This window comes from Equus asinus, chromosome 10 (genome assembly GCF_041296235.1).
Source record: "Equus asinus isolate D_3611 breed Donkey chromosome 10, EquAss-T2T_v2, whole genome shotgun sequence".
In the NCBI taxonomy this organism is placed as follows: domain Eukaryota; kingdom Metazoa; phylum Chordata; class Mammalia; order Perissodactyla; family Equidae; genus Equus; species Equus asinus.
In genome coordinates this window covers 23848906-23870455 of record NC_091799.1, presented here as the reverse complement: position 1 = coordinate 23870455, position 21550 = coordinate 23848906, and the positions used below count along the sequence as shown (strand labels likewise).

The 21550-nt window shown below is 58.8% G+C and overlaps 1 protein-coding gene across 12 annotated transcripts in view; it reads left to right on the top strand.

The window, feature by feature from the left end:
- The window catches only part of DAB2IP (DAB2 interacting protein), a 194479-nt gene that overhangs the window by 48825 nt on the left and 124104 nt on the right, over positions 1–21550 (top strand). For 2 of the 12 annotated variants that reach the window (XM_070518822.1, XM_044778862.2), the window contains exon 1: positions 19929–20190. The exons of 8 other annotated variants lie outside the window; for them this stretch is intronic. In XM_070518822.1, coding sequence (XP_070374923.1) covers positions 20067–20190 — 124 coding nt within the window. In that variant the 5' untranslated portion in view covers positions 19929–20066. Of the gene's footprint in view, positions 1–19904; positions 20191–21550 lie in introns of those variants that run through there. 2 more of the 12 variants (XM_070518827.1, XM_070518823.1) reach the window with 2 other exon arrangements.

Sequence of the window (21550 nt, the reverse complement as noted above, 5' to 3'; positions counted from 1 at the left end):
TTCTGAGGGGCCCCCTTGGCAGGACCAGGAAAGGGAGGGAAGGGTGTGTGTGGGGGTCCCTGGCAAACCTCCTTTAGAGAGACTCTCTGGCCACCTGTGGTTACAAGGAGGACCTCTTGGGGGCCGAAAAGCTACTAATGGGAAGATTTGGAGCCAGACAGACTGAGCTCAAACCCTGACTCTGTCACTTACCAGCTGCTCCTCCTCGGGCCAGTCACTTAACCTCTCTGAGCCTCTGTTACCTTGTCTGTAAAATGGGGTAGTAATAGTGCCTCGCTCACAGGGCTGGAGAGGGGGTTGCCTGAGCTCCTGCCTGGACAGCGGTTGGTATAAACCTGTGCAAGGTAACTGGTATGGGGTACCACGCAGGTGACCCAGTCCCCTGGGCATGGGATGATGGCGGGAGTTGGCTGTGGGGTTTGGGTGAGGCCAGAGACACTTCCCGAGTGGAGTCTGTAGTACTCACTGATGGACTCGTGCTGGTGATGGCAACAGAGGTGACAGGGGAGACTCTCCTTCCCTCTCGGGTCCCACCCCCACCTGGGGAGCACCATCTGGGACGCCTGTCTGCAAAAACCAATCCATCCACAGACAGGGGATAGGTCAGGAGTCTTTGGGGACAGGACCCAGGTTGAAAGGTGGCCCTGGGGGGGCTCCCAGGAGGAGGAGAACTCAGCCTGCTGGTGACAGAGGGAGGTGAGGGTTGACAGCCAGCCCCCAGGCTTGGTGCTACACTCAGAAAACGTGGCCAGAGATGATCTCCGAGAGCCTTTGGGCGCGTCCTCACGGCGCCCTTTCTTCCCAGGTAATTAATGGTCCTTTCATCCTTGCTGGCAGGGCGGTGGTGGGTATAGTGGGGTGGCTGGGCGGGCGCCGGGCAGACAGTCTGAGCCCACTCCAGCCTTCCTTGGCGATTTGTCATCTGTCAGCCCTGCTCTTTGGGGACATAAAACAAATTCCCTGGGATGTGGCCAGGGGTCCTAAGGCCCTGAGCTGGGCTGTCTGGGGCACAGCGGCTTCAAAGGGTCATTCTCCAGGGGCCTCTGCCAAGCCTGCCCCACTGAGGGGCTTTGGGCTAAGCTGGAGCATCAGCCTGTGGGCACGGGGCTTGGATCCTCTGTGTTCTGACCGAAGCAGGTGGTTGGACACGGAGCTCCTAGAAGGTCAGGGACACGCCAGGCCATGCACAGCCAGAGTCTGGACTCTAGGACAAACCCTGCTGTTTTCCCTTAAGCCCCTACCTCTAAGCCAGCGGTTCTTAACTGGGGACCCCAGAAATCTCTGGGTGGAATCCAGAGTGTCTAAGAACTTGGACAGGAAAAAAAATCCCACTTTTATTTTCACTAACCTCTAATTACAATGACAAACTGTAATCCTTTCACTTACGAATGTAGGCAATGAACCACAGGGACGGGACGTTAGCTGTTCTATGATTTTGTGGAAATCACAGAAATCACAGAAACTATCATGTCATAGTATAGTTTTGTGGGGATCTTGAAATAACACTTTTGTTCCTCATACTTCAAAATTACAGTAGTTATTAGACCTAGATCTTATTATTTAAGGCATTAACAAAGAAGCACGTATAATGCTATACATTTTTTAATATTTCGATAACCATATTTCAATGTAATGGGTTTCCTTTGTAATCTTCGGTATTTCATTTTACGCATTTAAAAACATTTTTCTGAGAAGGGGGCCTTGGGCCTTACTGGAGGCGCTGGGGGTCCATGGCACCAAAAGAGGTGAAAGACTCCTACCGAGGGACCGGGAGGGGCCCTTGCAGGTGCCTCCCCTCACTCACAGGGTCCCGTGTCCTGTTGTCGGTGGGCTTCGTCGGCACAGAACCAGCCTGCTCCACGTAGCCAGCCATGTGCTGGGCTCCTAGTGAGAGAAGGCACTGCCCTCCAGGAGCTCCTGGGATCCCTGGGCGTGGGGGCGAGGGGGCAAGACCTGAACACAAACGGCTGTACGAGGGGCCGGTGAGACCCTGTGCTGTCGGGATTCCGAGGAGGGAGAAGTCACATCTGCAGGGAGGCAGTGAAGTAAGAGACACAGGGAAAAGCATGTCAGGCAGAGGGGCCAGCATGAGCGAAGGCATAGACACTGGAGGCTGGGGCATGTGTGGTGACCGTGGAGGAGGTGGTGGTGCGAGACAGGGCATGGGGCGGGGGCAGGGGGAGCCCTAGATGCCAGGCAAGGAGCTTGCACCCTGTGCTGTCAGACAAGGGAGCCACGGCAAGGTTTTCAGCAGCGGAGTGACTGGTCAGGTTTGGGTTCCAGGACAGCCCCTCTGGCTGCTGGGTGGAGGGACGACCAGAGGGGATGGGGCTGGAGGCCGGGTGGCCAGCGAGGAGACTGGGCACTTGTCTGGCAGGGGACATGAAGACCTGAACTGAGCCCAAACTGAGGGTCCTCATGGGGGCAGAACAGGGAGCTGTCCCAGCTGTGGAGTGAGGTGGGTGGAAGGTGAGACCTCAGGTGCTGGAGTCTGAACGTCAGGGTTTGAACCCTGGTTCTGTGCCTTATGAGCTGCATGGCCTCGGGCCTTTTGGTGACACTCTCCAAGGTTCATTTCCTCCTCTGAGACACCCTGTGATGAGAGCACCGCCTGGCAGGGTTGTTGTGAGTGAGAAATGAGACGATGCTCAGCACAATGCCTGGCCCAGAGTAAGTGGTGGGCACGCCGTGGCTATGACTGTTTCATCACCAAGAATTAAACAGATGGGCCCCAGGACCCATTGGAAGGGAGGGGCTGCAGGGAGAAGAGAGGCTGCATCTGAGGTTGCAGATAGCAGATCTGAGGCCTGGGCCTCTGTGCCGGCCTCAGAGAGCAGGTCTACCCCGACTCCCCGCCCTGCGCTCTGGGTGCTGTCTTCCCCCTTGTCCGAAAGGGCTGGGGTGGGGCCCCCTCCTCCCCTGTCTTTACCTCCTCCTCCCAGCTTGCCCTCAGCGAGGCCTCCCCTGGCCCTCAAGTGTCATCCCCCCAGGAAGGGTCAAACAAAAATTCTGCCTCTTTCCGACACCTCTGGCAGTATCTGACCCCTTCTTTCCCTCCGGAGTTCCCAGTGTCCAGAAGGCGCAGTGAATGAGCGGGTGCTCAGAGAGAGCGACATTAGGAGTCCCAGAGCAGGAAGTGTCTAGACCAGCATCCCACTGTGAACCCAGGAGCCCTCGCGGAGCAGGGATGCCCCGGGCAAGGTGGCCTTCCAGGGAGGAAGACAGGGTCTTCACACATGGGCCCTGCTCACGCTGGTGCTGAGCCTTGGGGCCCTGGGATTCCATATGCACCTTCCCACACTCACCCCGGACCCTCACGGGGGACTCCCACGCCCTGCGTGGCCCCCCTCCTTCCGGGGTCGAGAGGTTCCAGTTTTCACTCCGCTGAGGGACTGCGCTGCTCTGAGCAGCGGGAGAATAAATTTGCGTGTTTTGGAGAGCATGCAGAAGCATATTTGGGGCCTTTAATCTTCTTAATAAATCGTCTTCAGCTTGTGCACTGTTAAACCCCCGGAAAATTCATGAGCACGCCGGGAACAGAGCCCTCATCGGGAGGGTCTGACGTGAATGAACAACACAATAAACGCGGCTTCTCAACTGGGTCAGGGAAAGCCTCCGAGGCCCGGAGAGAGGACATTCCCGCTCGCTGGGCCCTCCCTAGGCCTATAAATTAGTCATGCACACAAAGGGGGCCTTGTCCTCTCTTGTCAGCGCCAGGGGGTTGTGTCTGTGCCCACTGACCCACCCCCACTCCCACCTCGGCTGCAGACAGAGTGCCTGGTGAGGCCTTTCAGCTTCTGTGCTTTGTTATTCCTGTGTCTCCAGAGCAAGGTGGGTGTACATTTCAGCAAGAGAGATGTAGGTTAGATAGTAGGAAGAACTTCCTGGCTGACCGTGGGGTGGTGTGAAATCCCGGAGCGGGCTGCTCACGAAACTGGAGGAGACTGTCTTCTGTAAGGGCTTTAAAGACCTGGCAAGCTCTGTCCCCCTTTGGCATTTTCGGGCCGTGACAGCAGTGGCCAGAACAGACATTACCCCAGGGTCTAGTGCCAGGAACCAGCCTGGAAAGTGCCTCTCTCTGGGCTGTGTTGGCGGGTTTATCACCTGCCTGGCTTAAGAGGCCCAGCATCCCCTAAGCCCAAGCCCTCACCATGGTCTAAACATGTGGCTTTTGGAAAAGGCAAGTCAGGTCTCTGTGGTTCCCAGGCTGCTGCTAAACCTCAGTGGGTTCCTTCCCTTCCCTGATGCCCTCTGCCTGTTAGAAGCCTTCTCCAAGGCCTGGCCCAGATGCCACCTCCTCTGTGAAGCCTTCCTGGATTTCCCCTTGCCCTGTTGGTCAGAATCAGTTACTCCCTTCATTATGCTTCCTCTGCCTTGGGCCCTTATTGGTGGGTCCCTTTGGGCGTTCACGTGTCCCACCAGACTGTCAGCTCCCTGAGGACAGGGACTGTGTTAGAGCCCCCTTGTGCCCACACAATGCCCCTCCCAGGATACTGCCAGTACTTGCATGGGTTTTCAAATGCCAGCTCCTGGGAAGTGTCCCCCATGCACCCGAGTGTGGGAGCTGAATGGCCTGGTTTCCGAATGCCAGCTGTGGGAATCCTGGGCTCTTGAACCAGGAGCAGAGCAGGGACAGGAGGGGAGGGACCGGTGGGAGTCCCTGGCTGGCCACGGCTGGCCCTGTCTTTACTTGCTCGGTTCTAACATTTCATGAGTCTTTAGTATTCTTTTTCCTCTGAGCCTCCTTAAAGCCCTCCAATTCTACAGGTCCTTGGGGGGAGGTGAAACGGTCCTAAAGTGTACACAGGAGCCCCTCCCGGGCCATGGTGGCCCCAGGCGTCCCTTTGTGCGTGGATACCAGCCCTATCCTAGCACAAGTCTGGGCAGGTGCAGCCTTTGTGAGCAGTTTAGAAGGGGTGACGTGTAGGTCTGAGGCTGGGCGGGCAGGGGGGTGAAGTTCACCTTCAGCCCCAGAGAAAGGAAAGGAGCGAGGCCCTGGGGGAGGGGGAGGGGGAGAGCTTACTCTAGGGGAGGGGCACGTCTGGGAGGTGTTACCAGGTTTGCCCAGAACATAAGGGAAGAGAGTGGGTCCTGGTGGTCCAGCCTCAGGGGTGGGCATGGAAAGGAGGCCAGTGGTGGAACAGTAGGATGCAGGGAACGGCTCGGTCAGTCGGTTAGGGAGGACTTTCTGGGGCTGTCTTCTGCCCCAGCCCCAGTCCCCAGCCCTGGCGAGGCTGGGAGGAAGGGGTTCCTCCTCCCCTGCCCCCCCCACCCCCGACCATGTGGGCCAGGCTGCTCCCTGCTGACTTGGGTCTCAGAGGCACCCTCAGCCCTTGGCCAGAGGAGGAGCCGTGGGGCCCCAGGCATGTCAGTGATTCTGTGTGTGCGTGTGTGTGTGTGTATATCAGGGAAGCTGGTGGCGGGTGACTACGGTGTGGAGCACCAGCTGGAGAGGCAGGGCCGTGGCGTGAGCTGGCCAGACGCGGACAGTCAGTGCCTCGGGAGGTCACCAGGTGGAGAAAGGGAGCCGTGAGACCTGTGGGGTCAAGGAGGCCTTTGGGCTATTCATTGGATGGCACTAATTCAGTGCCTAAAAATAACCCCCGACTCAGTGCAGCACTGCCGAATTTTCCAAGCTCTTTCAGATCCACAAACTCATTTCAGTTTCCAGCGGCCTGGGAGGAAGTGAGTTCCATCCTTATTTGACCACAGGGAACATGAAGTTCTAGAACAAACTTGTGAAGGGCCTGCGGCTAGCTGGTGGTAGAACCTGGACCGGAGCCCCCCTTTCTCTGGCCATAGGTTGAGTGTGGCCTCCTGTGGACCAGAAACGGAGTGAGGGGGGCATTCGCTTTCTGTCCCAATGCCCTGCCTTCAGGGCAGAAAGCCCCCTAGGAGAAAGGTTAGGATGGGGAGGACAGACACAATGGAGGAGAGAGGAGCTCTGACAGGGCGGGGGTCGGGGCAAGGGGCATCAGCGAGGACTTGCTGTGGGGGTACTTTGGAGCTAGGCTTTGGGAAAGGAAGGATGGGCAAAAGCCGAGGGAGTGGGGATGGGGATGGAGAGAGTAGGAAGTGGATTTAGGCCCGGCCAGCTTGCAAAGCCTTGACACCCAGCCTGAGCATCCTCTGCCGGACTGGGCAGATACTCTGAGGACAAGAGTCACATTTGAAGAAGCCGGCGTGGAGGACCCTGTGGCCAGTCTCGGGCCTGGAGTCTCAGGTCATCTGGTGGCAAACCATGGCTGCCCCAGCCCCTTTGAGTGGGTAGCTCCCTGTAGCCTCTAGATCCTTCTCCTCTCCCAGCCCTGTCCCTCTCTGTCCTTTTTCTCCTGGCCAGGCCTCCTGCCCCAACTCACTTTAATTCTCCCTTTAGTATTAAGAAGAGAGAAACTGCTTCTTAAGATGGCAGAGTGACTGAAGAGAGGTGGTTGCCATGGAAACTCTAAAGTTGAAGCAGAAACTTTCAGGAGCGGGAGCGGGGAGGAAAGCCGACCCAGTGGCTGAGGGCTGAGGAGCAGGGAGGCCTGGCCCAGGCTGGCCTGGAATGCCCCACTGCCCAACACCCCCCAGCTGGCCAGGCAGTGCTGGGACCTGCGCGCCTGGGAGCAGGAGAGCCGCCTGGAGGCGAGGTGCCTGGTACCAGAGTGAGGTAAGCAGCTGTGGTCTGAGGAGGAGCCCGTGTCTTCTGCCCAGATCCCTGCTTGGTTCTGAGCTGCCAGGCACACGTCCGGCTGGGGCGGCCCAGGATTCCCTGCAGGTCTTTGCTTGATGTCTTACTCCACTGTTTTAACACGCAAAAATGACTCGGCCCAGGACTAGACGGTTTACAAGGCAGCTTCTCACGTGTTGCCTCATGCAAGTCCTGTGATGGTCCTGGGAGGATGGTATTCTTAGTCTACAGATGGAGGAGATGAGGCCCAGAGAGGTTAGGGGACTTGCCCTAGGTCACACAGCTGAGGACCTCCAGGGGTGGGATTGCAACCCCTGGGCTGTCAGACCCTAAAGCCCTGAGCTCTCTCTGCCTCCCTGCCACTTTTTGTGTTTGAGTGGGTGGCTTTGCCTGGAGCTGTCAGCTCCCTGCAGCTCTAGCCCCTTCTCATCCCTCACTCCAGTAGGACTTCCTCTGGGGCACCGCCATGTACTTCCTGTGCAACCCTAGGGAAGTTGCTTCTCTCTGAGGCTTGATTTCCCCATCTGTAAAAGGGGCACAACAGTACCTTCCGCCTCTAAAGGGAGCTGAGAGGATGCACGGAGACAATTCAAGTCAGGCCCTGGGCACAGTGCCTGGCACCGAGGATACTCAGAAATCTCTGCCAGCTGCATCTGAACTTAGGAGGCACCCGGAGGGGTAAGCAGGGCTGGGATGCAACCTCCCTATATGTCAGAAGAGTTTCCTCTTCTGTGAAATGGGTCTGATGAGTTCCTGCCTTGCCTGGGGAGTTGGAGATGTCGATAAAGGTTGTGGCTGTGGAGCCTCTGAAATCATTGAGGCTGGTTGGGGGAAGCACCAGTCTCCAGCCCAGCCCTACGACTGGCCACCAGGGCCCCAGAGGGCACCGGACATCTTAGCCTACATTCTCGCCAGGCTTCCCTGCCAGGCGGAAGGAGGCAGGGTACAAGAGTTGGGTCCCTGCCCAGTTAGCCTGAGTGTGAGGCCTGGACCTGCTCAAGGTGTGGATCTGAGGAGCCCTCAGCATCCCACGTGGCCTCTTGGGCCTGCTTCTGACCTGGAGCCAAGTTTTAGATTTCTCCAGGGAGAGGCCCAGTGTGCCAGATGTGTTATTAAACGGCAGAAAGGCAGCACGCTGCGTGTGAAAGATAATGGGGGAATTTATTGGACGGGCTATAAATCACAGAATGAAAAGCACCCAAACGTGCAGGGAGGAAAATTCAGTCCTGAGCTGTGACTTTTTTGGGGTAGGGGTAGAGGGCATTTGGCCCCGTGTCCCTGTGAGCCCAGGAGGTTGTTGACGCACGGAGGCCCAGAGGTCTGGGGGCTCCAGCGTACATTCATGTGCACAGTGCCTGTGCCTGCAAATAGCACTGTGACGTCCCCACCCTCCTCTTGATGGGCAGCAGCCGTGTGACAGGCCAGGCTGGACACTGGGGTTGTGATGGTGAACCAGGCAGAAGGACCCAGCCGTCAAGGGGAGCAGTGTGCCAGGAGAGACAGATCATCAAAAAACCAGAAATCATCGCACGATGCGATGGGCTTCCCGGAGGAAAGACGAGGGAGCCCCGGGAGAATGATGCGGGAATGAGGAGGGATGTGGAGGGGGAAGCGTTTGGAGAGGGAGAGGGGGTGTCTCTGGAAAGGAAGACTGCGTGGGAGTCGGCCAGGTGGCTCAGGAGAGCCAGCCCGGGAGAGATGAGCCAGAAAGAGCGTCCAAAGGCTGGCAAGGCCACGGGGCTGGGCCAGAGGCCTGTTTTTAACATGCTCACTCTGGCTGCTTTGTGGAAAATAGATTCACGGGGCAAGAGAGGATTTGGGGCGACCAGGTGGGGGCTGTGGGAGTCCCCAAAGCTAGAGATGGCGGTGAGCTCGATCTGGGTAATGGCAGTGGAGATGGAGAGAGGTGGACAGACTCAGGCTAGGGTTTGGAGCTGGCAATCATGTGCTTCACGACGGGGGGGCGCAGAGTCTAGGAAGCGTGCCCTGTGTCCTGAGTCCTAGGAGTGGGAATGGTGGGAGCAAAGACATGAAGGAGAGAAGTGGTGGGGGCTGGGGGCCAGTGTGGCTGAGGAAGGGGTAGCTGTAGGGAGTAGAGAGAGGTGTGGTCAGGGAGGGGCGGGGGCAGCATCCATGGACCACCACCCCAGGCTGGGACTAGAAGCCAAGGCCCCAGCCTTATTGCTACAGGCCACCTTTTTACAAACAGCTCTCCCTTCTTGGTACCGGGAAAGGGGCTGGCAGGTTAATTACCTGGGGACAGTTGAAGGGAGACCACTTGTGGCAGCACAGGGTTATCACTAGGAGCCAGGCTGTGTGAGATGGAGTCTTGTCTCTGCTACAGTCACCTTCCTGTGCCTGTAAAATGGGAGAGTAATAGTGTCCACCTCCGAGCTTGTTATAAGGACTCCCTGAGTTAATATTGCCTGGCACAGAGTAAGCACTGTATTGGGGTTTATCACCATGTGCTGTGTGACCTTGGGCAAGGTGCTCCCCTCTCTGGGCCTTGCTTTCTCCTGTCTGCTCTCTGCAAACACTTTGGGTAAAGGTTCTCGAATCTCCATTGTGCGTGGTGTCCGGCTCCTGAGGGTGGCCAGAGGTGCAACACCAACCTGGCAGTGTCACCTCAGATGGGACCATGTCCTTCCTGGCCCTGTAAGGGGACACCAGGCCTATCAGAGCCGTAAGGGAATATTTTAATCAGCTCAGGACCTCGTGAGGTCACAGGGCACAGAGACCAGGACAAAAGGGCCAGTCAGGGCTGCTGCCGGCCTGAGCTGACCCCCGGGCCCTGGAACCTCGACCACGTGTGGGGAGCCTGGGGAGGGAGGTGGAGGCTGGGGGGTTCACTGCGGATGGGGACCATGGGCAAACTGCTCATTTTCCATTCTGAGCCTCAGTTTGCCCACTGTACTGTGAGGCTTGGAATCCTGGCCTGCCTGCCACACACAGGGGACAGGCTGCAGTTTGTAAAAGGCTTGTGACACTGTTGGGGGCCAGGGTCCCAGAAACCTCCATATAGAGCGAGGGGGCCCTGAGACAGAGCAATAGGTGAGCCATGTGGTTAGTGTGGGCCCACCCCCTGCTGGTTAAAATGCAGACTCCTGGGCTCTCCCCGGTGGGCCTGGGCATCTGCGTTTTAACATGCTCCCCGGGAGACTGAAGTGCCTTAAAGTCTGAAAACTGAGGTTCTGGGTCCTCCCCTTTGCACCAGCGGGAAGAAGAGCCAGAGGGGGTGGGGAAGCCTTGCCCAAAACACTCAGCAGACTGGGACCCTGAGCCATGCCGCCCTAGGGTCCTCGAGGGGGCACAGCTCTGGGACCCCTGGGAGTCCTGGGCTGGGCCTCCCTAGCCAGGCGAGCGCTCCCCGTGGTGGCGCGGGGGCCGAGACTCCGTCCTTGGGCTCCACAGCCCGGCAGGGGGCAGCACCGGCCAGCACCTCCGGAGGCCTCCAGGCTGTTCTGCGGGCACCCGGCAGGGCCTGGCCTGAGTGGGAAGCCGGTCTGCCCATGCATGGGGGCCCGTGTAAGGGGGGTGGGTATGAGAGGGGGCACCAGGAGGACGCAAGAAACATGAGGCCAAGGAAAGCAGATCCAGAAACTTCTGAAGCCCCCTTGCAGCTTCCTGGGGCAGAGGCTACAGGGGAAGAGGAGAGGGCCATGGTGTCCGAGGGGCTGCGAGGAGGCCGCTGTAACCCAGGCTGCTTTCCCAGGGCTGCCAGTGGGACTAGGATCAACTCGGGGGGCCCCCACCCGTGTCCTCTGGGCTTTCTAGTGAAGGTCAGTCCGAGGTCAGCCCTTCAAACCGTAACCCTGGCATCGTAGCCAGGAGGGATGTGGGGGTGGGGCTGGAGTCTCTGCCTTCCTGTGCCTGTAACGGCTTCATGTGCTGCTGGGAACTGGGGAAGGAGGGCGGGGCAAGTCCCAATCTCCTGAGCCCTGGGTTGAGGGTGGGGGGACCACTAGATCCCTAAAGGCCTTCTGCCATTCCTAGTTGTGGGACGGCACCTTCCCCGTCAGACTTTCTGAGGACAGGGAGGGCCAGTTGGGTAGTGAGCTCCCCATCATCAAAGGTATGCCAGCCAAGGCTAGTGAATTTTGCTTCCTCTTAGCCCTTTTTCTGTGGTCCTGGACCATCGCCTCTCCACACCTCGTCCGTCTGTTTATGATAATAATTAATCACCAGGAGAGCCCCACCTGCAGAGAAGGGCAAGTCCCTAGCCAAGGGGGGAATGGGGCCTGCTGATTTCCAGGATGACCTTAAACTTGTTTTCCTTGGCCCCAAAATTTCAGCGACTTCCTGTTTGAGCAGGCGCAGAAATTCTAGGGCCCCAGCCCTTCCTCCTCCCCCTGGTGGAATTTCCAGACAAAATGCTGTTCCCAGGGTGGGGGCAGGGTCAGCATTGTTCTCCCTCTCAAGGGGAGTTGAGGGGTGACAGGTTGCAAAAGCTACATTTAATTCTCACCTGCACAGCCTCAGGATGCCAGCTAGGGACTGGATGGGATCTCCAGGAAAGGCCAGCAAGCGCGAGAACCATGGCTCTGGCACAGCCTGCCCCTCCTCTAACACCTGCTGTGGCTCCCATTTATCTTCCAGATCAGGCACAGAGTTTCTGAGTGTTAGTGCCTAGGGGTCCTGAAAGACCACCCAGGCTAACCACATTTTACAGGAGGGGAAGCTGGGGCTATGAACGAGAGGGGACTTGCTCAAAGCCACACGACAAAGCAAAGGCATTTATTTATCCGTTCATTTGTTCTGTGCCAGCTCCTGCAGAGTCAGGACTTACACCCTGGCCTCCTGACCAGCCCCAGAGGGCCACTGAGAAGTAAACTCTGCAGCCTGCTGTCCACATGTCACACGGAGGAAAGCCCAGGCCCAGAGAGATGAAGCCACTTGCCCCTGGTCTCACACCTCCCTTCTTTTTTTATTTTGGTGAGGAAGATTTCCCTTGAGCTAACATCTATTGCCAATCTTCCTCTTTTTTATTTTTTTGGTTGCTTGAGGAAGATCAGCCCTGAGCCAACATCTGTGCCAATCTTTCCTCTAGACTGCATGTGGGACACCTCCACAGCATGGCTGATGAGTCGAGCGGATCCGCACCCAGGATCCAAACCCTTGGACCCGGGCCATGAAGTGGAGCACGTGGAACCTTAACCACCAGGCCATGGGGCCAGCCCCCCCAACCCCAGCATCTGCCTTCTTGATAAAAGAATGGGGGCTTTGAGCCCAGCTCCCTTGGTTCACCTCATTCATGAAATGTTTGCTGAGCACTGTTCCGTGCACTGAGGGTGTGGCTGTGACAGGACTAACGAGGCCCTGCCCTCATTAAAGTCTGGGGGAGACCATTAGGGAACCCTAATACCCAGATAAGAGAGTTTCAGCAAGAGATAAGTTCAAGAACTTAAAACAGGGCAATGGGACAGGGTGGGGGAGGGGTTGGGGCCAAGGACTGGAGAAAATGTGGCCAGGGAAGGCCTCTGAGGGTGTGACACTTGAGCTGAGGCCTGAGGACAGGAAGGAGCTGACCACTGGAAGATCTAGGGTTAGTGTGTGAGGCAGAGGATCAGCAAATGCAAAGGCCCTGAGGTGAGACCACGTTTGGTATGTTCAAGGACTGACAAGATAGCCAGCTGAGTCTAGAACCCTCTTAGCCAGGGGCTCCCCAAGAAAGCTGCAAGAAAGCTCTTTTTTAATTTTATTTTACTTTCTGTGAGGAAGACTGGCCCTGAGCTAACATCTGTGCCGGTCTTCCTCTACTTTGTATGTGGGACGCCTCCACAGCATGGCTGATGAGTGGAGTAGGTCTGTGCCTGGGATCTGAACCCCCGAACCCTGGGCTGCGGAAGCAGAGCATGTAGACCTTCAACCACTTGGCCATGGGGCCAGCCCCTGAGAAAGCTCTTTCAAGAATGTGGATTTCTAGGGGCTGGCCCCGTGGCGCAGCGGTTAAGTTTGCATGCTCCGCTTCGGCGGCCCCGGGTTCACCGGTTTGGATCTTGGGCGTGGACTTACGCACTGCTTGGCAAGCCATGCTGTGGCAGGCGTCCTATGTATAAAATAGAGAAGATGGGCAGAGATGTCATGTCAGGGCCAATCTTCCCCAGCAAAAAGAGGAGGATTGGAGGCGGATGTTAGCTCAGGGTCAATCTTCCTCAGAAAAAAAGAATATATGGATTTCTTGGCCCCACCCACAGAGATTTGGATTCAGTGACGCTGGGTATAGGGCCCGGGAATCTGTTCAGTGTAGTTCATGGCCATCTAGCCAGCTGCCCACCTACAGGCCAGCCTCATGGAGCCAGCCCCTCCTTTCACAGTTGCAGAGTAAGGATCAGAGAGGGCTATGACTTATTCAAAGTGAGGCGGCCACACAGCAGCAGAGCTAGGCCTGGAGCCCTGATCCCCTGTCTCTCTGTTCAGGGCTCCTTCCTTACCACTTCACCTGTCTCCTTCTGGAGGGGCTGCCTGGGCCTTACCCCTGCCTGGCCCTATCTCCTGGTCTCTTCTCCCTGACCTCACCCCTCACACACTCCATACGGCCAGCTCCCCAGTCCCATCTCATCCTCTGCTCCAGCTTCGCAGTTCTACACACAGCCCCCCGGATATGCCTTGCTGGTTGCCACCTCTGGGCCTTTGCTCATGCTGTCTCCACCCCCAAGAATACCCTCCTCTGCTCTCTACCCAGTCAACCCCTACTCAGCCTTTGAGCTCGATGCCAATGACTCTTCCTCCAGGCAGTCTTCCAGGACTCCTCCCTCCTCCAGTTCCCTCAGTGCTGACTCCAGATCGGATGGACTCAGCCACTTTTCCCAAATGTTGCCACCTTCTCTCCCATTCAGTCTTACTGAGAGCCTGCTCTGGGCTAGTAACTGTGCTGACCGGCTCCAGCTGTCCTGCTCTCAAGGAGTCCACAGATTAGTGAGAAAAGAAATAGCCCAGAGGGGCAGATGTTGGCCAGTTTTTATACAGGGCTTTGATTCACTGTGCTGTTTGACCTTCCACAACCTCACAAAGCATAGGTATCATCATGCCCACTCTCTAGTTGAGGAAACAGAGGCACAGAGAGGTGAAAGCACTAATCTGGGGTCACACAGCCAAGAAGTGCTGGTTCCTCACCCCAAATCTGATGCTCTTTCAGCTCCCCACCTGGATGGCAGCTCCCCAGGAGCTGGCTATGGGGTTGGTTCATCTGTCCTCATCAGAGGGCTCTGCGGGGATTGAGCGAGGCCCCTCCCCCCGGAACCCAGGCCGGTGCCAGCCGTGAAATGGTTCACAGATGACCAGGCAGGCCTGCCTGGGAGGGGAGGGGGCTCTCTGACCTCACACTGGGACCATATGCCACCCTCTCTGGTCGCACGGTGGGTGTGGAGCTGTCTGGGCCCATAGCTGGGAGGGGAGGAAGAGCCCGGAGATCTGGAGCCTCCGCCCCAGGCCCGGCCGGGAGAGGGAGGGGCCGTGGGCCCACCTGGAGCTTGGCAGCCTTTCTGGGTCAGGGCCGAGAGAGGAAGTACACGGAGAGAGTTGCTCTGGGCCGGCCATCTGGGCTGAAATGCTGAAATGCTGGCTGCTGGGGTGGGAGTGAGGGAGGAGGGTGGGGGCTGGGGCTGGGAGAGCGGATCCCAGCCGCCCCCAGCCACAGGACTGGGCCCCGAGTTTCGGGGGGCAGCCGGCCCACAGTGGAAGCCAGGGCCCCTGTGGGCAGAATGCATCACGCATCTGGGGGGCTGGTCCAGGTGACTGAGGGGGAAAGGGGGTCTTGGCAGCTCTGTTTAAGTCCCCAGATGGACTCACTCTCAAGTCCTGTGTGACCTCGGGTGAGTCACTGCCTGTCTGGCCTCACTTCCCCTTCTTCAGGGAGTTGATGCGGTACCCCCCCCCACTCCCCGCCCCCGACTGCTCCGTGCTGGGGTGGGAGGGGCAGTCAGACCCTCCACAATCGGGCGGTTGATGCTAGATCCCAGCTTGTGGTGAATTAGGCAGGTCCTCTGGGCAAGTGGCTGTCCCGCCGGGCCTCAGTTTCCCTGGTCCCATCACCTACTCTGAAGGTTCCTGTAGCTCTGACATTCCAGGATTTTATGACAGGCGGTTGACGTGTACGAGGGAGATATGTCTTCTCTGAGCTTCTGGAGGATGGGAGGGAACACACAGGTGCTGGTTGGGACTGGGGGAAATTTCCCGATCTTGATAGAATCCCATGGAGGTGGGCTGGGCAGAGATGTCTTGTCTCTATTTAACACATGGAAACCTGAGGCCCAGAGATGTCAAGGGGCTTTCTTTGAGTCACAGAGCACCCCCCAAATCACAGAGTGACCCTGGTGACTGCCCTTCTGCCTTTAGAGCCCTGACCTGTCCCAAGGGCTCACCCTCAGCCCAGCTTTGGGTGACTTGGTTTAAAAAAACTCTCACACTCCCGGAGGCTCTGTCTGTGTGTGTTCAAATGTCCACGCTTGACTGGGCCCCCAGTTCCGTCTGTGTTGAGAGGGGCAGAGCCATCCACGCCCGGGGTCATCACAGCCCTGACTGGGCCATTTTCTGTGAAGGATGTCATTAAATTCATCAGTAGCTTTTGGGAGGAAGTCTGGGGGGCAGTGGAGGCCATGGACGCCTGGCTGGGCTTTAGGCACTTGTGTGTGACCCCCGGGGACTTGTCTGCACCTTCTGCCCCGGGGGGTGAGCCCCGCTCCAGCCTCCTCCAGCCCCTGAATGAACGTCCTCCTCCTGGTCCAGCCTCATTCCCGGACGAATGGTGGACGCAGGAAGCCGTCATTGCCTGTCAGACGGGATGCCTCCCCGGGCAGAGGCCCGTGACCTTAACCATGACCGCCCCCCGCCTCCCCGCAGCACCCCCACCACCGCCACAACCCTGCCCAGGGCTCTAGCGTCTCAGAGGTTGAGACTGGCCTGGCAGGCGGATGTGTGCAGGGCTGCCTGGCCGGGGACTTCCCCTGGTCACCGCTGCCTACGCTCGTCCCGACAGGAAACCTGACAGGTCTGAGCCCTCCAGACACCCATTGTGTGGGGCCTGGTGTGGGCTCCAGTGTTTCCCCTGTCAGGACTCCCGTCCCTCCTTGCCTCCTCCTGTTCCTTGTCAAAGCTGGCTTTTAAGGAAAGTTCCAGGCTATCACCCCTCCTCCATCTCTGCATTAAGTCCGGCTCAACCTTAAGACATACTCTTTCTAGCCCACCTGGGTTCAAATCCTGACTCCTAGTGCCAGCTGTGTGACCTATGGGGGCTTACTTACCCTCTCTGTGCCTCCAATATTTTCTGTAAAATGAAGGTGGTAACCATCTGCCTCATAGGATGGTTGTGAAATTAAATGAGATAATGTGCATAGAATGCTGTGGACAGGGTCAGGCACACGGTCATGCTGAATACGGTTTGTTAGACTAATTCCTATCTTCACCCTCAGACAAACCTTTCGAGGCCAAACTGGTAACCCTCCTATGTTAGAAGCCTTGGACTTCTGTGGTCCCTTCCAGGCATGAGCATCTCCCCCCTGGGTGGCATCTGGTGTTAGATAACTAGTTGCTGTAGTTTTCTTCCTGCACAAAATGGGCCCTCACGAAAGGCCAGGCACTTCTGCTTGGCGCTCAGCTGGAGAAATGGGTGATCTGTGCTAACACGGGAGGAAAAACGGTCCTGTATGGGCAATGGAAGGCTTTCAAGGATGACTCTGACAATTTGCTTTTCTGCACCGTCGTCCTCACTGACTCTAACCCTAACACCCCTGGCAAGATGCAAAACGGCACTGGGGTGGCCCCTCCCACTCAGCCCTGGCCTGGCCCCGTGGTCTGCCTGGACTTGCGGCCCAGCTCTGCGGGCACCCACCACCTCCTCTGTGGATCCATGCTTCCCTGCTCTTCCATGTCCTCATTATTCAAGCCAATGGGTCGGGTGGGCAGAGGTCAGGGGCTCTATCCTTGGGGCTCAGACTCCTTTACTGAAGTGATGTCTGAGCTGCTTCCTGAGGGATTCGGAGGACTCACCAGGCGGGTGCAGAAGAGATTCACAGCGGGCATCCGGCCAGCAGGGCAAAGGCTGGAGGCGGGAATGAGCGTGGCACCTTTGGAGGCCGGGAAGAGGTAGATCAAGGTGGGTGCAGTGGGTGAGGGCGCAGAGGGAGGCGGCTGCTTGGTGACCGACCTTGGCCCTCGCTACTCTGGGAGTTCACTTTTGGAAGCTTTTGAGGAAGTGTGAAGGTTGTGGTGAGGTCGGGTCAGATGTAGCCGGCCCCAGGCCCCTTGCTCTGCACTTAAGAGACATGAAGATTTCAGGACCCCACCCAGACCTACTGAACCAAGAGTCTTGGGGGAACCCCAGCAATATGCAGGTTTAATGAGCTGGGCTCCTTTGGAGGCTCAGGGGCCTGGAGGCTGCAGCCTGGACACCCACCCAGAGCAGCACGTGGAGGCGGGAGGTGGGCCCCTTCAAGAGCCCCTCTGGAGGCTGGACAGAGGCGGGACTCTCAGCCCGGGGTGGGGGGGGGGCCCTGGGCCCACAGATGGCGGGGGCCTGGGAAGCCCATGCTGGCCAAGACTTCCCCTTGGAGGGGTCTGTCTTAGGAAGTGGTGTTGGTGGGGGGGGGGGCATTTTCAGGCACGCCTCCCCCAGTCTAGGCAGTTCCCGGAAGGGGGGCTGCTTCTGTTTAAAGGGAGGAGGCCACGGGGCAGCCGGAGCCGGTGGGTGGCTTGTTCCACAGCAGGATTGATTCCAGATGCTCTGCTGGGGCGTGCAGGGGGCAGCCTTTGTCTGCCTGCCCGCTGTGGGGGTCCTGGGCCAGGAGGACGGGCAGAGAGCCCAGGCCCCTTCTCTCCTAATTCCTGCCCTGCCCCCTGCCTACCCAGCACCCCAGCTGGTGCCCACTGGGTCCCCACTCGAGGCCTGTGGCGACGTTCAGCTTGGGTGGTTGGCGATGCCCACCCCATCCAAGGCCAGGAGTGCAGAAGCTCCTTCCTCTTCCTTAGCTGACCCTCCTCCCTCCACAAGGCAGACAGATTGGGGGTCCACAGCATCTCCTTGTAGGCAGGGAAACTGAGGCACAGAGAAGCACTTGAGAAGCCTGAGTATAATCAGAGAGACCATACCAGATGTTTCGAGCCCAGCTGTGTTTACAGCTGAGGTCCTGAGTTCCTGGCTACTTCCCCCGCCTCTGTGCACACACACCTAAATCTGCCTGTTGGGGGCCCCAGGCCCAGACCAGCCGTGCCAGCCCCTGGTCAGTCTGCTGGCAGGGAGCCTCCCATGCCCTCCTGGGAAGGCTAGAACCTGGCTGATCAGGGCACTCCTGCTCTGGGAAAGAAACTGGGCTGGACGAACCCCAGGCCCTGGGGACAGGGCTGCGGCCCCCATCCTGAGCTGGACTGGCAGGCCGGCCGTGGGGGTTACTCAATCCTGGAAGTGCCAAGCTGTGGGCAGCCGGCTGCGGGAGCCCCACCTGAGTGGGGAGGCCCAGGTTGGGCGGAGGAGGATGCGTGAAGACCCGCAGCCTGCCTCTGGACTGGGGGACTGGGTACAGCTTTTCCCAAGAAGCAATGTCTGCTCCTGAGAATGAGCTAGAGCACTGCTTAACCCAAAGGAGCATAAGGGTGTCACTGCAGCCACGTGGTTTTCCATCTCCCCAGAGGTTGGCGGTGCTCTGGGGAGAGGGGCCAGGGGAGCTGAGAGCTGGGACGACCAGACTGGGTTTGGAAGCCATACCCCTCCTGCCCCTCCCCCCTAGTCCTAGCGAGGCGCCTGGCTTCCAGCTGTGATCCAGGCTCCTCCCGACCTGGGGGCCCTCCCCCTGGCTGAGGGAGCCTGGGAGGGGGCTCCCCTGTGAGGTGCAAAACCCGGCCTGGATTCCTGCCCAGACCGCCCCGCCCCCTCCAGGGCCACGCCTCTTCAGCTGTTCTGGAGGAGGACATCCAGACTGCCTCAGGGACTCGCCCACAAACTCACCCCTGAGACTGCCCGTGGGGAGCCCTAGGCTGAGACCACTTGCCTGTGTTAGTTTCCCTGTGACTGACACAGTCAGACCTGCTGTCAGGCCTCAGTTTCCCCTTCTGTACTTGAGTGGATGGAGCTCAGGCAGGTGGTTGTCTGAATAATTTAAAAGATAAACGCTGCTCTCGGGGCTAGGGAGAGTAGGGAGAGAGATGCCATCGAGGGCCCCGGGTGATCGGGGAAGGCTGGAGGAGGTGGAGGAGGAGGATGGATCAGGAGAAAAGCAGCTGGGAGGGCAGTCCCTGCTGGGGGTGGAGCAGAGGAGTGAGAAGTAGGGAGTGGTAGGTGAGGCTGGAGGGTGGTTTGGTTGGGGCCAGATGTTGGAGCCTCAATACCAGAGAAGGTTGTTTGGACTTGTTGCTGTTGGGCTCTGGGGAGCCATGGAAGGTTCTTGAGCTGGGGAGTCATGACTTGGAGAAGAAAGCTTTTTAGCAGCGTGCAGTAGAGGGAGTTGGCACCCTCCCTTCTCCCAGCCCCAGTTTCCCATCCCCACGGTAGGGCAAGGATTGTTCTGCTCTGCCTGCAGACCTGCCAGAGCTGCTGTAAATGCTCAGTGGGAGGAAGACTTCACAGCATCCACAGTGTTTTTTGGGGGAGAGGGTCCAGATCAAAGGGGGCAAAATGTTCAGATTTGGCAAAGCCGGGCTGGATACACAGGTGTTCATTATGTTCTCTCTCCTTTTGTGTGCTTGTTATATGCATGATAATTTTAATTAATATAAAAATAATATATGTTCAAACGGGACAATTTTTAAAATGTAAAGAATAGGCAATCATCCCGCGTGAAAGGGGAGGCTTTTCAACCCGGCTGCGGCCAGGGGCCCGCGGAACAGTATGTTTGCGGGTCGATACTCAGCCCAGTGCCCTTGGGGCAGAATCGGCCCCGCGGCATCAGCCTCATTCAGACCCTGATTGGAGGTGACCGGTTCCACAACACAGTGCCCGCCTGGTCACCTCGCGTGCGCCCTGCCCAGTGCCGGGGAGCGCGCACACGTGGGTGTGCACCGTTTACACCCGCCGGCGGGCTGGGGCCCCCGCACGCCCCGAGGTCGGGCATCGCCTCTCAGGCGCCAGGGTGGAGGCGGTGACCCTCCTGGGGACCTGCCTGGGGTCCCGGGACACTCCGGGCCGCCTCGGCCCGCGGACTCCAGGCCGGGATTTCTCCCGCACTGACTTTCCGGGCCGGTGCCAGCCCGGCCTCTCGGTCCCCGGCCCCCGCCGCGGGGCCGGCTGCTTCGGGGAGGGCGGGGGCCGGAGGAGGAGTTGGAGCGACTTTGTGGGGCAGCCTTGGCCTCGGCGGCGGTCGCTCCGACGTGCGCGGGAGAAGCAGGACGCCCGCCGGGCGGGCCGGAGCGGCCGATGGGGCCCGTGTGAGCGTGCCCAGGCCCGGCCCGGTGCCCGGCGGGCGGCAGCATGTCCGCGGGCGGCAGCGCCAGGAAGACCACCGGGAGGCCCTCCTACTACTACCGGCTGCTGCGGCGACCCCGGCTGCAGCGACAGAGGAGCCGCTCCCGCAGCCGGACCCGGCCCGCCAGGGGTAGGCGCCACCCCGACCCCTGACCTCCCCCCCATCCCTACCGCCGCTTCGCCACCTGATGCCCAGGGATGCCGGGGTCCCTGGGTTCTCCTTCAGTCTGCCTGGGACCCCTCATCCGCCTCTTCTGGCCGCTTGTTACTGTGTCTGCTTGACCCCCATTCCCTCAGCTTCTCCTTCATTCCCGCTCTCCTGGGGAAACTGAGGCTGTAGTGTCTCCCCCTTATGCCATGGGCAGGGGAATGGGAAATTGCGATTAGGGGTTCTCTTTCTTCCCCCTCTCAGATTCCACCGCGGCTTGCCTGTGCTTCAGTTTACATGCAGCTTGGCAATGAATAATCCTGAGTGGATCTGGGCTGCCCCTCACCTGGCTTTCCCTGCGCTGGCCAACCCCCTGCACACGCTTCTCTCCTCAGGGACTTAACAGGCTTCCCCCTTCTTGGATGGGGGGACAGGTGGGTGGACTATAGGGGCTCTGTCCCTCCTTGGCTGCGGAGGTGCCGCGGCTTCCATCTGTCGGAGACCCCTCGGAGTGGGTGGGCGCCACCTCCTTTGAGAAGAGATTGTCTCGCGGCCTGGAGGCTGGACGGGGAGGAGGGGGAGGTGCGAGCAGCAGTTTTCGTTTTCCAGTAACAGGATCCTCAGCTGGAAAGCGTGTGATCCAGGGGGCTGCCTTCTGGGCGGGGTGGGGCCGGGGACTTCCTTCCGTGGCCGGGTGGGAGGTGGGAGGGAGGCCCCCTGGAAGGAGGAGGCCTTCGAAGGGGCCCTGGGGAGGCCGGAGTCCCGGCACAGGCTCACGCCCACTGAGGTGCTCCTGGGCGGGAGGGAGGAGGGGGTTGGTAGCGCCCATCCCGGAGCTGGGCTGAGTGTCTAGCATCAGGGTATCTTGGGAATCGGGAAGGCGGAGCCTGATCAGAGGTGTTTGAGCAAATCGGGCTTGGAATCTGGCAGACCTCGGTCAAACCCCACCCCCCCTTCCCCAGGCGCTGGTTGTGCGACCTGGGCCCTGGAGTGTTGCCCCTGAAGCTCCCTTTTCTTATCAGCATGAGGGGGAATGAAGCCGGCAGGCCATGCACGTTCGTTCGCTTCTCCCCAGAATGGGGAAGACTTTTCCCACAGTCTGGGCTGAGCAACAATGTACAGGGCTTCCTCAGGAAGTAGTGAGTTCCCCGTGTGTGGAAGGGTTCAAGCTGAGGCTGGGAGTGTGCTCATGTGTGTGCTGGGAGTTCTGTCCTCAAGGGCCTGGGGGCCTGTGGTCCACCTCCCCTTGCTTTCCTTGAAGTGGCCTCTGGCCTCTCCCTCCCTCCAGGCTTGGCCTGGGAAACCAGAGATCTGGGTTCAAGCACTGTGACCTTGGGCAAAT